The sequence below is a fragment of the Penicillium maclennaniae genome (assembly GCF_028827695.1).
Source record: "Penicillium maclennaniae strain IBT 15551 chromosome Unknown utg000003l:1.0-5670915.0:1.0-5674809.0, whole genome shotgun sequence".
Lineage (NCBI taxonomy): Eukaryota > Fungi > Ascomycota > Eurotiomycetes > Eurotiales > Aspergillaceae > Penicillium > Penicillium maclennaniae.
The window spans coordinates 3,997,930-4,010,591 of NW_026623215.1; the positions used below are offsets into that span (position 1 = coordinate 3,997,930).

Sequence of the window (12,662 nt, forward strand, 5' to 3'; positions counted from 1 at the left end):
ACATAAGAAACGCTGCAAAGTCGATCTCCGGAGCTATGCATAACCCAAATCCATCTTTCCGCGGGCTTAGAAAAGTAACAAGAAAAGGGTCTCAATTATTACAATGTGAAAAGACCCCTCGTACATGCAAATGAAAGATAAAACAAAGGAAAAGGAAATATGTGGTATCACAGAAGAAGAAAGTGACAAGTGATGTCGGTGGGGTGAAAGGCGAAAAAGGGAATGTAGCCGCTACGGCTGTTGACATGCTGATCATTGTTCACTCGCCTTCAGGAGAGCAACAGCGGCCTGTTGGGCCCGAAGGCCTCCGGCCTCTCTCTTCAGTCGGAAGTTTTCTTTCTTGAGACGGCCGACTTCTTCCAATGCCTTGGACAATTGGGCTTGCAAAGCGACTTCTGCACTTCCAGATCGAACGTCTCTGGAAATCTTACTCAACTCGGCATTGAATCGATCGTAGAGAGCCTCATTTTCGGCACTGGCTTCTCGGTACAACTCGTCCAGCTTCTTGACGCGCTTCTCGCTAACCACCAGAGACGACTCCAAGTCTCTCTCCAATGCTGATGTGCGCCCGTTACATTCTCCAGAGAGCTGATCGAAACGAGCCTCGAGGCTCCGCATACGAGCTTCAAAGGAAGCACTAGCAGCTGAAGAGATATGAGTATCTAGGGGGCCCATGGTCGGCTCCGCACTAGATTGTTTGCTTGGTGTGAGTCTCAGAGCATTCAATTCGTCGCCAAGTGCCCTAAGCTCGTCGCGCAGACCAATCTGGGCAGTGGCTTGAGATCTCTTCTCGTGGTAGACACGCTCACGAAGCTACAGGAAAAATTTAGCTCATATTCCAACTGATCTGAACCGCGAACTGATTTACCTTTTGAGGACTTTGCATCCGCAGTTTCTGCGGCTTTTGAGATGACGAGGAAGACTGAGGTCGCTTGACTTCCGTGCTGTTGGCTATTGATCGATCTCGGAGGCCGGGGGTCCGCTGGGGAATGCTGGTGGCGCGAGATCTTCTCTTGTTTTCCTGGCTGGGCGATTCTGGAATGTCTGGCTTGTTCTGTGCTGCACGGTCCGTCTTTGAAATCTTGGGATCAATGTTCTCCTTTCTACTCGGGGTGGAAGGCCGCGGGGGTGACATTCGTCGAATGGGAGACCCCAGACGAACGGAAGAGTACCCCTTCGCGGGCGATGTACTTCTGCTAGGTGAAGTCGCTAGGTAACTGCTCCGCGGTCTTTGCTGGCTGTTCGGCGTCGTCATTTCCGGGCGTGGGAGATTAGATGGGGTCACCGGACGCAATGGGTGGGTTGGGGAAATTTGTGATGTATCAGATGAGGCTGTTAGGGGGCGTAGATCTGATAGCGAGCTTCTGCGCTTCCTGCGAATCCTGACTACCCCGTCTTGTGCGATCTCACGAACTGACGACAAGGACTGCGGCTGGTCATAACCAGTGCCTGGTCGCGAGATCTGTTCCTCGGATGAGAATCCGTTGGGGCGATCGCGTGAACCAGGCCGGAGAAATCCAAGGCGAGAGTCCACATCGGTGGATTTCGAACGAACCAACGTACCTCTAGGAGTAGTAGGTTCTGAATCCGTAGGACTCTGTCGTTTGCTGAGAGTTCGGAGGATTGAAGCGACCTTACTCTCCCCCTCGTTCTTCTGATTCTCCCTGGTTAGACCAAATCCAAAGCGCTTTCTGAATGAAGAACTATTTGAGCCGACAGATCCGGTATTTGTTTGGGAAGTCTTTCCCTGGTCATAGCCCAATGTCCCTTCGACAGAGGCGCCACCAGGGATGAAGTCTTCGAAAAGATTGTCAAAGTCCTCAACTAGTCGGTCCAAGAGCGACACATGTTGAACAGGGTCTCCTTCCTCAGTGAGAACTTCGGCAAAAGCCATAGTCAAAGCTCCTCGATCTCCATCGTTGCCGGAGGCATCAAGCAGCTCAGCAAGGAGACGAATGATGGCGGCCAGGGCACGGCGATTCTGTGGACTAATATCCACCAGGAATTTCTTGAACTGATCATCAAAGTCTCGAGGAAACATGGTATCAAACTGGCTTTGAAGGGACTTCAATGCTGACACTGATAGGACTGGGCCCATACTCATCTTCCAGGCGTATTTCATGAATGTCTCGAAAGCGACAAATAAAGTGTCAACGGGCACTTCTGCTGCAGATTGCAGCTTGCTTGGGTTTTCCAAGAGGACATTGTAAAGCTCGTTGACCGGGGCACGGTCCGCATGGTCTCGAGCTCGGAGCATACGGCCGAGTATGTTTCCACTTCGAGATTGGAGGGAAAGCACGTACGCTGCGAAAGTTTGCTCAAGAGATCCAAGCTGGCTTTCAGGTCCTTTGAGAGCAGTCGCTCCAGCTCCTGGTGATTTACTCGGGCTCTCTTCTCTTTCTTTGTCTTTGATAGGGAAAGTAGATGGTACAGTATTTGACCTGGAATGTTGAGGCCTGGGAGGTGGCATCTTTGGGTACTCACCCAGCAGAGACGCCGAATTCGGAGTCTTTAAGGTGGGGACATTGTCACGACTACTTCCCAGAAGGTTCGATATCAATTTGGTAGGCGAGGCGGGCGGAAGCTTCGTGATGATTTGACTTGCGTGATCAAGTTGCTTGCAATGTAACGAAGGATCTCGAAATTCGAATGAATAAGAGGCTTCATTACTTTGGAATTGCGAGGACTATGCAAAATTGAGAGAAGAGTGTGCAGACGACGTGACAGGGTCGAGATGAAATTGTCCACCGTGACAATATCCGTGGACGGAGCGCCGACAACAGAGTCAATGTCCATTCTAAACTGGTCACCATTAGGTGGAGAGATTGAAATTATCATCTCCAAGTTGGTGCCTTGGAGCATCTGTGTGCACTTTGCCCTGGGAGTGTCGAAAATCAAGCGAATTGGGGAAGCCTGAGCTTCGCTGAGTGCGACACTTTCACCGTCCTCGCATACACAGGCTAAAATAGTTGTATTTCCTGTGACTGCGGGCGGACTTCGGAGGGTCCATTTGCCTCCTTCCCGCTCTTGCTCAGGAAACCTGCCCTCAATCTTGGCTTTGGTGACTTCTTCAATAAGACGGCTGGCCTTTCCTTCGTACATGGCAGTCAGCTCCAACGCAATGAGATCGTTCTCGCCATCCATGGAGTTAGTGTTGGGTTTGTAAGATGCGGGCAAAATAAATAAGAGCCTGCCACAGGCTGACTGCATGCACCGAACAGCACGAAGCTCCATGACCTGCACAACCTTGAGCTCTGATGCTGGTAGGGACAAGGATGTATCGATTGTTGGGGAACCCGCATTGTCAATGTCGGCCAATACTGAACGCGCAGTAGCTCGACTCTCGGCAGGCTTCGCAAGTAGCACCAGACAGTCCCTGTAAAGAAGCATGATACCCGCGGCCGAGCTCGGTGCCTGCGCATCTAGCTGATAGGGAGGTGCAATCTCGTTAACATCAACAGCTGTGATCAAACGACCATCCGGGAACTGATTGGCTGGCCACCCATCCACGAGCTCTCTCAATCGCTTGAGACTTTGTGCATGTGAAGACGGCGATGAATTGTCTAGGGCACAGATGTCCTTGACAATGTCCCGGGCTTTGAGAAGTGGCCGCACGGCAGGATGCACCAGTGGCAAGTTGCCAGTCATGGTATCGATCAACAAACTGTAACGAGGAAGTCTTTGAACAGGTTCCATCAGCAGAGATCTCAATCTCTGCTCTCCAGTCTCATACACTCTCTTCGAGAAGCTGGAGGTCTTATCTTTCATGAACGAATTGAGCGTTTGCGTGAAGCCATTGTGGGCCCGCATATAGTCCGCATAGGGCTGCGAGAATTGGGGCAGCCATTCGAGCAGTGTTCTCGCAAACGTCACAGCACCAAGTGCATCCCGATTCTCCCTCCGATGATGAATTGTACCTTGGAGCTCGGTATCTTGGCTGATGTCTTCAATTGCGTCCTTTTCGGTCTCGTCAAGCACTTGCCGAATAACATCTAGAAAACCCAAGTTGACTTCCAGGATTTCATTCAGACACGGTGGGAAAAGAGCAGCCAGTGATTCCTCATCGGGGCTGGTGCTTGAGGGGCCCCGAGTTTGAGCTTTTGTTCGGAACTCGTCTGCCACTTCGTGTACAAGAGAATACAGTTTGGCAACGTATCTCTCTTCTGTATCCACAAGCTCGCACATAGTGAGACGAAGAGCTTCTTTTTGAGCCCGGGTGAAAATTCTCGATTTACTGACGTTGGTCGGTTGTGAAGGGGCACGCTTGAGGCGTGAGGTTGGCAAAAACATCGGATCTCCCAATGCCGATATGAGGGGGGTGTACGGACCATATTCAAAAGCTTGGGCATCCTCGATATCCGAGCTGGTGCTGTTGCGTCGCTCGGACTTTTTAATTGTGCCTGCGGGTAAGACGACGTCGATGTCAGTCCAGGAAATCTTGCGATTCTGGTACGCAGTGCGAATGTCGCGAACAATCTCCGATGAATCATCGACCTTTGTCATGCGATTGGCCAAATCTGCGGCATGGACCGCTTCGAATGGCTTCAGAACCTTGCCGCCTTGTCTGGTCGTAAGGGCTGTCTCCGTTAGGTAATCTTTGAGCGGGTCTGACAGCTCAGTGAAGTATTTCAACATGCTGACAGCGAGACCACGGGCCACTTCGTTGCCTTGTTTATCACGGGGTAGGTGATTGACTGCGGTATACACTGAAGCGGCGGGGGATATGGTGAAGCGCGGATAGCTCTGAAACCCAGCAGGAGTAAAGATGTGCGCCTGAATGCGTGAGCTGCTTATGGTGGCATTTGCAGTCGCAACAGGGCCGTAGAAGACGAGAACAGAGGAGAGATATGGATCGACCGTATGGTAGAGGCTGAGGTATTCCAACGGCAGGTCCGACAGTGCGGTGCCCGCAGGCGCTGCTGCGTTCACTGCCATGGCGCAACCACGCTTGCCGCAACAGTGGGTTTCGTTTGTAGGGAAATGGCGCAAATAGAATGCGCCGGGGTCCACAGACGGAAGAATCGATTTGGCGACGGCGAAGGACCTAGTTTAAGAAGGTTCGGGTCGTGGTGAGGGTGTCAACAACCCATGTGAGGGGAGATTGTGGTGGACTGATAAAGAGCGTGACGGTCGTAGGCCCCCTCCATGAAACAGTCTCGTTGGCAGCGCTCAATCGAAGGGCAGATACATGGAGCGGGAAATACGAAGACAACAAAAATCGGGGAAGTCGTAGGATAGAATGTTTTGGCGCGGGGATGGATGATAGCGCGATAGCGCGATAACTGGGGCGTCTTAGCGCCAGCGGCTCATCGGGAGATCTTTGTTTACTTTTGTCGGGCCAACGCGGGTCACCTCGTCTACCCTGCAAGGCTCAGATCTGACAAGTCATATTCAACCGTATTCAGACCTAGATACTCCTAGCTTATCTGTACTAAAGTTTGCCGCCTTCGTGGCAACCCTGGTGCTAGGGAGCCGATCATCTATGTATCCCACGCAGATCGACAACCTAGAATTCAGAGGAGCTTCGGTCTCGAATTAAGCAATTTGATTTTAAGCATCTTGAACCTTAACATTGTACCAGACAAAGCCATGTTCAAAGATAGGAAAAAGAAGAAAGCAATTGTTCGCATTGTCAGCCTGGCGTGATTACCCCCAAAGCAGATATATGTCAACATACGATTTCGGAGTTTGCACCATCCGATCCTGTTTTTGCGTACCCAGATACGTTTTAGCTTGGAGGCTTCTGAGCAATGGGACCATGATTCGATAATTTGTCTAATAATGGCAAAATAGACCCTTTTGGCAGCTCTATAGATCGATGCTACTGCATGTACAGCTCAATGATGCACATTGTCTAGCGTCTGGGCAAGTTGGGGGGCAGCGCATTAGAAACTAGTGGTGTAACCACATTTCGAGTATTACATTACAGCAGGCGCAAAACGACCGTATCATACGTACTCACACGTATTGACCCCTGATGAAGGCGGTGACTAGGCGGGGAAGACGCTAAGCCGCAACAGGCAAGCAGCAACGATCGAGAGACCAGCTGTTTGTTCGCGAGAACACGGTGACACCACAGAGCGCATCGCCCGCTCGAGATGCTCGATTCCACCATGTCCGAACCTCTATCCATAGCCATCGATCCCGTGGCCCTGGTGACCACAGAATGCATCACCGTCACCTCGTCTATGCGGAAGCATGCCCGATGGGCGCACTCCTCCGTCTCCGCCATCCTGGGCGGCAATGGAGCGTCTCGTGTCTATGAGCGGGATACTTCTGCACCCTCCAGCCCGCGCAAGAGCAGCCAATCACCCCGGGTCGATGATGACCATGCTCTGGCAAATCGATGGGGCCTACGTGGGAAAAAGGGAAAGAGCATGCAGGACAACCCGTTGATATCGGCCTTCACGCGCCTGCGGAATGACCTCAAGGGCTGTAAAGACATTCGCACTTTTGATACCCCAGCCCTCCTTCATCCGTTCCTCCAGGTTATTCGCTCCTCTTCGACTTCCGCCGTCATTACTTCTCTCGCCTTGGTCGCCATCACCAAGTTCTTCTCCTATAACATCATAAATCGAGACTCGCCTCGACTACCAATGGCGATGCAGCTCCTCTCCGCCGCAATTACACACTGTCGATTTGAGGCGAGTGACTCTTCGGCGGACGAGATCGTGCTGCTCAGGATTCTGAAGTTAATGGAGAGCATGCTCTCTCGGCCAGAGGGAGAACTGCTGGGTGACGAAAGTGTCTGTGAGATGATGGAAACGGGATTGAGCATGTGCTGTCAAGGCCGCTTATCAGAGGTGCTCCGCAGATCTGCCGAGATGGCCATGGTCAACATGTGTCAGGTCATTTTCATGCGTCTGTCGCACCTAGATCAAGCGGTCACACCAGGACCAGCTTCATTTGCGGATGAGAATGTCAAACACGAGATAAAAAAGTTGAAAATGGATCCCTCTGTCAATGGCGATACTGTGACATCGCAACACCAGTCCGCCATGGGATCAGACACAGCCGCCGCTGAACGTGGCAGCACCAGTCGGGAAGGGTCTCCCGAAAACTTAGGTAGTACAGCCGCTGCTGCTGCACCTCCGAACCCGGAAGATGACACTGAGACCGAGGTCAAGCCGTATTCTTTACCGTCTATCCGAGAATTGTTTCGCGTGCTGATTGATCTTTTGGATCCTCACAATCGACAACACACAGATACCATGCGCGTCATGGCCCTTAGAATCATTGATGTTGCCCTGGAAGTGGCTGGTCCATCTATCGCTCGGCACCCTAGCTTGGCTGCTCTGGCCAGAGATGACCTTTGCCGGTATCTTTTCCAGTTGGTCCGTTCAGAGCAATTAGCCATTCTCACCGCATCTCTCAGAGTCGCGGGTACCTTGCTTTCGACGTGTCGGCCTGTGCTGAAGCTTCAACAAGAACTTTATCTCTCATACCTGGTGGCATGTCTTCACCCCCGCGTCGAGATTCCCCGTGAGGCTGGTATCGACCCATCGCTTTACGAGGGTGTTCCCCATGCACCTAAGCTCGTGAAACAACCATCATCGCAGAGTAACAGTGGCAGATCTACCCCAGTCCCCGTGAAAGATCGACAAAAGCTAGGCCTCGAGGGCGGCTCACGAAAGCCCGAAGCCCGGGAAGCAATGGTTGAGAGCATAGGTGTCCTATCGCGCATACCTAGCTTTATGACCGAGCTGTTTGTTAACTACGACTGTGAGGTGGACCGAGGAGATCTGTGTGAGGATATGATCGGATTGCTCTCTCGGAACGCTTTCCCAGACTCTGCGACATGGAGCACTACAAACGTTCCTCCACTATGCTTGGACGCTCTGCTAGGCTACGTGCAGTTCATATATGATCGACTAGATGATGAGCCTGTGCAAGGAGACTACCCTCCCCAAGACCTCCTTCGCAGCCAACGAAAAACCAAAAAGCTCATAATCAAAGGAGCACAGCTGTTTAACGAGAGCCCTAAGCGCGGTATTGCCTATCTCGCGGAGCATGGCATCATTGAGGACCCCAAAAACCCGGTGCAGGTTGCCCGATTCTTGAAAGGGTCGGCGCGCTTATCAAAGAAGGTGCTAGGTGAATTTATCTCCAAACGTGATAATGAGGAGTTGTTGGGCGCATTTGTGGATCTCCTAGACTTTTCAGGAAGGGATGTGGTCGAAGCTCTACGAGAGCTGCTGAGTTCATTCCGCCTGCCTGGCGAATCAGCGCTTATTGAACGAATTGTGACGACCTTCTCTGAGCATTATACGGAGAAGGCGAAGCCTGACAAAATTGCCAATTGCGACGCACTCTACGTATTGACCTATGCCATAATCATGCTGGTAAGTTTCTCGGCATGAAACAGCGACTGGGGAAGCTAACACTCCTCGAGAATACGGATCTTTTCAATCCTAACGTAAAGCCACAAAACCGCATGTCATTCCCTGCCTTCGCGAGAAATTTGCGAGGGGTTAATGGAGGCGGTGACTTTACCGAAGAATTCCTCCAGGATGTTTATGACTCTATTGCAGCGGTAAGGATAGCCTGTGTAAGCTGATTACTGGAAAAGAGCTGACCTGGTTCTCAGAATGAGATCATTTTACCCGAAGAGCATGACAATAAATCAGGTTTTGACTATGCCTGGAAAGAGATGCTTCTCAAATCATCCGGAGCTGGCGAGATGATTGTGGGCGAGACCAACCTCTATGATGCCGAGATGTTCGAAGCTACCTGGAAGCCTGTGGTGGCAACTCTATCCTATGTCTTCATGTCTGCTTCAGACGACGCAGTTTACTCCCGCGTGGTCAATGGCTTCGACCAGTGTGCCCAGATTGCTGCTCGTTACGGCTTGACCGAGGCATTTGATCGGATCATCTCATCCCTTTCTTCTATCAGTACCTTAGCGACGGCCAAGCCTCCAAGCACCGCGCTTAACACTGAGGTACAGGTAGGTAAGAAGAGTGTCATGGTGAGCGAGCTTGCTGTGAAGTTTGGGAGGGATTTCCGAGCACAGCTTGCTACTGTGGTGCTATTCAAAGTTCTCGCTGGCAACGAGTCCACGCCCCAGCAAGGCTGGGAGCATATTGTTCGCATCCTCAGTAATTTGTTTATCAACTCATTGATTCCGCCACTGGATTCCAAGATTACGGCCGAGCTTGATATCTCTCCAATTCCGCTGCAACCTCCGTCCCAAGTTATCGACCGTGATAGAAGTGGCAACGAGAGCGGTCTGCTGTCCGCATTCACTTCTTATCTCTCCAGTTATGCCGCCGATGACCCCCCCGGAGCCGTCCGACGAAGAGCTGGACAACACGCTGTGCACGGTCGACTGCGTGACCGCGTGCGCGATACCTGACATCTTGAATAATATCAAGTAAGTCCTCAATCGTTGCGACGATTTTGATTCAATTATTGACACATTCGAAGGTCGCTTCCTCTTTCATCTCTCTCGATGCTGGTTGAAGCTCTATTGTCTCAGCTTCCCGAAGAGAACGCCCCGGCGGTCATTGTGGTCAAGCCCGAGCGGCCAAGCCCTGTTTCGAGATTCCCCAATGCTCGCATCGATCCCAACCAACCTAAATATGATCCCTCTATGGTATTTGATCTGGAGTTGGCAACTGTTCTCACTCTCCGAGATGAGAAGACTCTGAGTGCACTTGGTGAGAGGCTAGCTACGACTCTCCAGACCATGGTGCGCGATGCGAAGAACTTGCATCCGCTGGGCCTCTCTCGCATCGTTTCATATCTGCTCAGCCTTCTGCGACGCAGCCATGTACGTTCTCTTGAAACCTTGTTATGTCAGGTTCAGTGCAGCTAACCGTTTAAAAGGACCAAGATTTTATGAGAGTACCCGTCGTGCTACATACCATCTCGGGTTACGACCAAGATATCCTGGAGACAGTTGCTGTACCGATAGTGAAGGGTCTTGCTCGTTGTGTTAGTTACACACGTCGCCTTGGGAACGAGATCACCATTTCTCCGGACTTCTGGTCAATTCTGCAGAGGCTGCACCAGCACGAAGAGGCCGCACCCATGGTGTTTGATTTGCTTCAAAGCATCGCCGAATCTATGCCTGACATTGTAACGCCCGACAACTACGAATCTGCTGTGAACCTTGCGAACGACTTCGTCAGTGCTGGACACGTCGGGTCAATTAACGAACGTCAGAGAGATGTCCAGGCTCGCCGGACTAAGGGTGTTAAGCAGCCGAAACCTATAGAAAACCCCATCGTCGTGCGCGGAATCAAGGCTATCGGATTAATCTATAATTTGACTGGAAGGGTCCCCGCATTGATCAAGCAGTCTCATCTTGAGGAACGGGAAGCATGGGCTGCCTACTGGTCCCCCATTTTCCAATCCTTGACCAGCCAGTGTGTCAACCCCTGCCGCGACATCCGCCACCACGCAATCTCCACCTTGCAGCGAGCTCTCCTCTCAGCCGATCTTGTCTCTAGTGACGACAAGGAGTGGTCCGCTATATTTGATGAAGTTCTCTTCCCTCTCGTTCTTCGTCTTCTGAAGCCAGAGGTCTACCATTCGGACCCTCACGGCATGGGTGAAACGCGAGTTCAGGCCGCGACATTAGTCTGTAAGATCTTCCTGCGGTTCTTGGACCAGCTTCCCAACCGCGAGGGTATGCTCCCTCTCTGGCTCAGGATCCTGGACATCCTTGATCGCATGATGAACAGTGGCCAGACCGACAGCTTGGAAGAGGCGATCCCTGAGAGTCTGAAGAATATTCTTCTGGTCATGGCCGACGGCGGCTACCTTGTGCCTCCGTCGCAGGATCCCAACAAAGAAGAAATGTGGAACGAGACTCGCAAACGTCTTGGCCGATTCCTGCCAGATCTCTTTGCCGAGATTTTCCCCGAGTCTGGCAAGGACGCAGAGAAATCCCAGCCGGCTTCTCTTGTCAACTCTCCTGTCCAGCTTGCTAGCGATGCGGACAAGAAAAGCGAAGAGACTGAAGCCCCATCTGACGATATCGTGGAGGAGAAAGATACCAGCAATTCTGATGGTCAAGCAGCCTCCCAGGTTGATGCCACTTCGTAGAAGCCAAAACACTCACCGATTTCGCCGCGATCTTCTTTCCTTCTTTGCCCTTTTGCATTTCCATCTAGAATAGCGCTGGGGTGCAGGCTTGCTATTAATTCCCCCATCATTGTCCCCGTCCCACGTCCATGTAGATAAGTCGACTTATTGACGCTATGTCGTAATACAAGGTGATTCCAAAGTGGTGTTGAAACTTTGCATTAAATCGAACCGAATGCTCACCTGCGCAAATCAGTACTCAAGGAGGTGATGTACTTAGAGAAACGTGACTTTTTGAGACTCTTGATTCAATGCGTTGAGAGCTAGACTAGATGGCAACTACACCCGAACCACCACTATGGTACACGTTCAGGCTCCTGAGGAGCCGACTCATTACAGCTTCATTTTCTCTTCCCCAAGGAGTTCTACTCGGGAATGTCAACCCCGGAGACTTCCTTGCAAATCTTCAACAACTCTTCCTGCTTGCTCACATTTCCCGCACCAGGGTGCGCCGACTCCTCGCCTTTCGTGGTGAAAAAGGCACCACTTTTGAGAGCAGCCATCTTCCCTTTGCCCACAGCCCATTCAGAAAGCACCTTCGTCGGTTTATCCAACCCCTCTGGAGCAGCCATTCCTCCCATCTTTGTCCTCACCCAGCCAGGGTGCATGCTAACAACCTGAATCTCATCGCCCCACCGCCTCGCAAAAGCATTGGCAAGCATGGTATCATGCAACTTGCTGTCACTGTAGGAATGAGACTGCGTAATATTCCGCAGATTCTCATCACCCCCATAATGACTATCAGAGCTCATAAAGAGAAGTCGCGACGACGGCCTCTTCATGAGACATGTCAGGATGTACGGCGCAAGCGTGTTCACAGCGAAGACAGCCGAGATATTGTCCGCTGTGATCTCACGGCTGGATGTACCGCCATAGCCGATTCCTGCGTTGTGAATGACGGTATCGAAGGTCCCCGAACCTAGGGAATTGGCTTCTTCCGCAAGTTTCTTGGTTTGGGCGATTGAGCTCAGGTCGCCGACTAGTACTGCTTCGGCCTGCGGAATGGCTTTGTGGGCAGCGGTTGCGCGGTCTGCGTTTCGCGCGTGGAGGACTACTGAATGGCCTTGGTCTGCGAGGGCTTTGGCGGCAGCTTGGCCGATGCCGTCGCTGGAGCCGGTAATGAATATGCGAACCATGGTGGATAGGCCCATAGGATGAAGCTAAGTCACCGTGAGGTAAGACAATCGGATTGTTCAGTGATGCCGGCTTCAACTATAACTAAAGAGCTGGATGCAAATCGGTACTTCCATATCGCCGGGGTACCTCCGATGATATCATGGCGAACTTGACTGAATGCAGGGATGAGTCTTGGTCTGCTTTCCCTCTGACGTCAAGGAAGCGTTGAAGCCGATAACAAAAACCCGTCGATTCTATGAGTATAATTTTGTGAATCTTCATTTAATCAATTTACAGCCGTTGTTCAACAGATGTCGGTTTGTTTCACAATCTACACGTGTCTATGAGCCACAATAGCCTCGTTTGATAAGAAGACTCGACACATCCCAATACGAAAGGGAACAGAAGTATACAACAATGAGAGCCGTGGGAAGGGCAGGTATCGCAGGCAATGG

General features: G+C 51.5%; 3 protein-coding genes across 3 annotated transcripts; 1 reads left to right on the forward strand and 2 right to left on the reverse strand.

Annotated features, from left to right (window-relative positions):
* Window positions 1–252: 252 nt before the first annotated feature.
* N7477_003609 (putative Rho guanyl nucleotide exchange factor) lies at window positions 253–5,043 on the reverse strand (the record flags this gene model as incomplete). Its single annotated transcript, XM_056965272.1, is given in 3 exon segments — window positions 253–813; window positions 869–2,584; window positions 2,602–5,043. Coding segments are annotated over 3 exon segments (4,719 nt in total), but the record flags the coding sequence as incomplete, so codon positions are not given.
* A 1,055-nt stretch (window positions 5,044–6,098) lies between these two features.
* Window positions 6,099–11,052, forward strand: N7477_003610 (uncharacterized protein; the record flags this gene model as incomplete). The annotated part of the gene is made up of 6 exons (XM_056965273.1): window positions 6,099–8,342; window positions 8,393–8,533; window positions 8,588–9,203; window positions 9,262–9,373; window positions 9,427–9,772; window positions 9,829–11,052. 6 exons carry the CDS (start codon window positions 6,099–6,101, stop codon window positions 11,050–11,052), a joined length of 4,683 nt encoding a protein of 1,560 aa, XP_056825226.1.
* A 404-nt stretch (window positions 11,053–11,456) lies between these two features.
* N7477_003611 (uncharacterized protein) lies at window positions 11,457–12,227 on the reverse strand (the record flags this gene model as incomplete). Its single annotated transcript, XM_056965274.1, has 1 exon — window positions 11,457–12,227. The coding sequence occupies one exon, from the start codon at window positions 12,225–12,227 to the stop codon at window positions 11,457–11,459; it is 771 nt and encodes a 256-aa protein (XP_056825227.1).
* Between the last annotated feature and the right edge of the window lie 435 nt (window positions 12,228–12,662).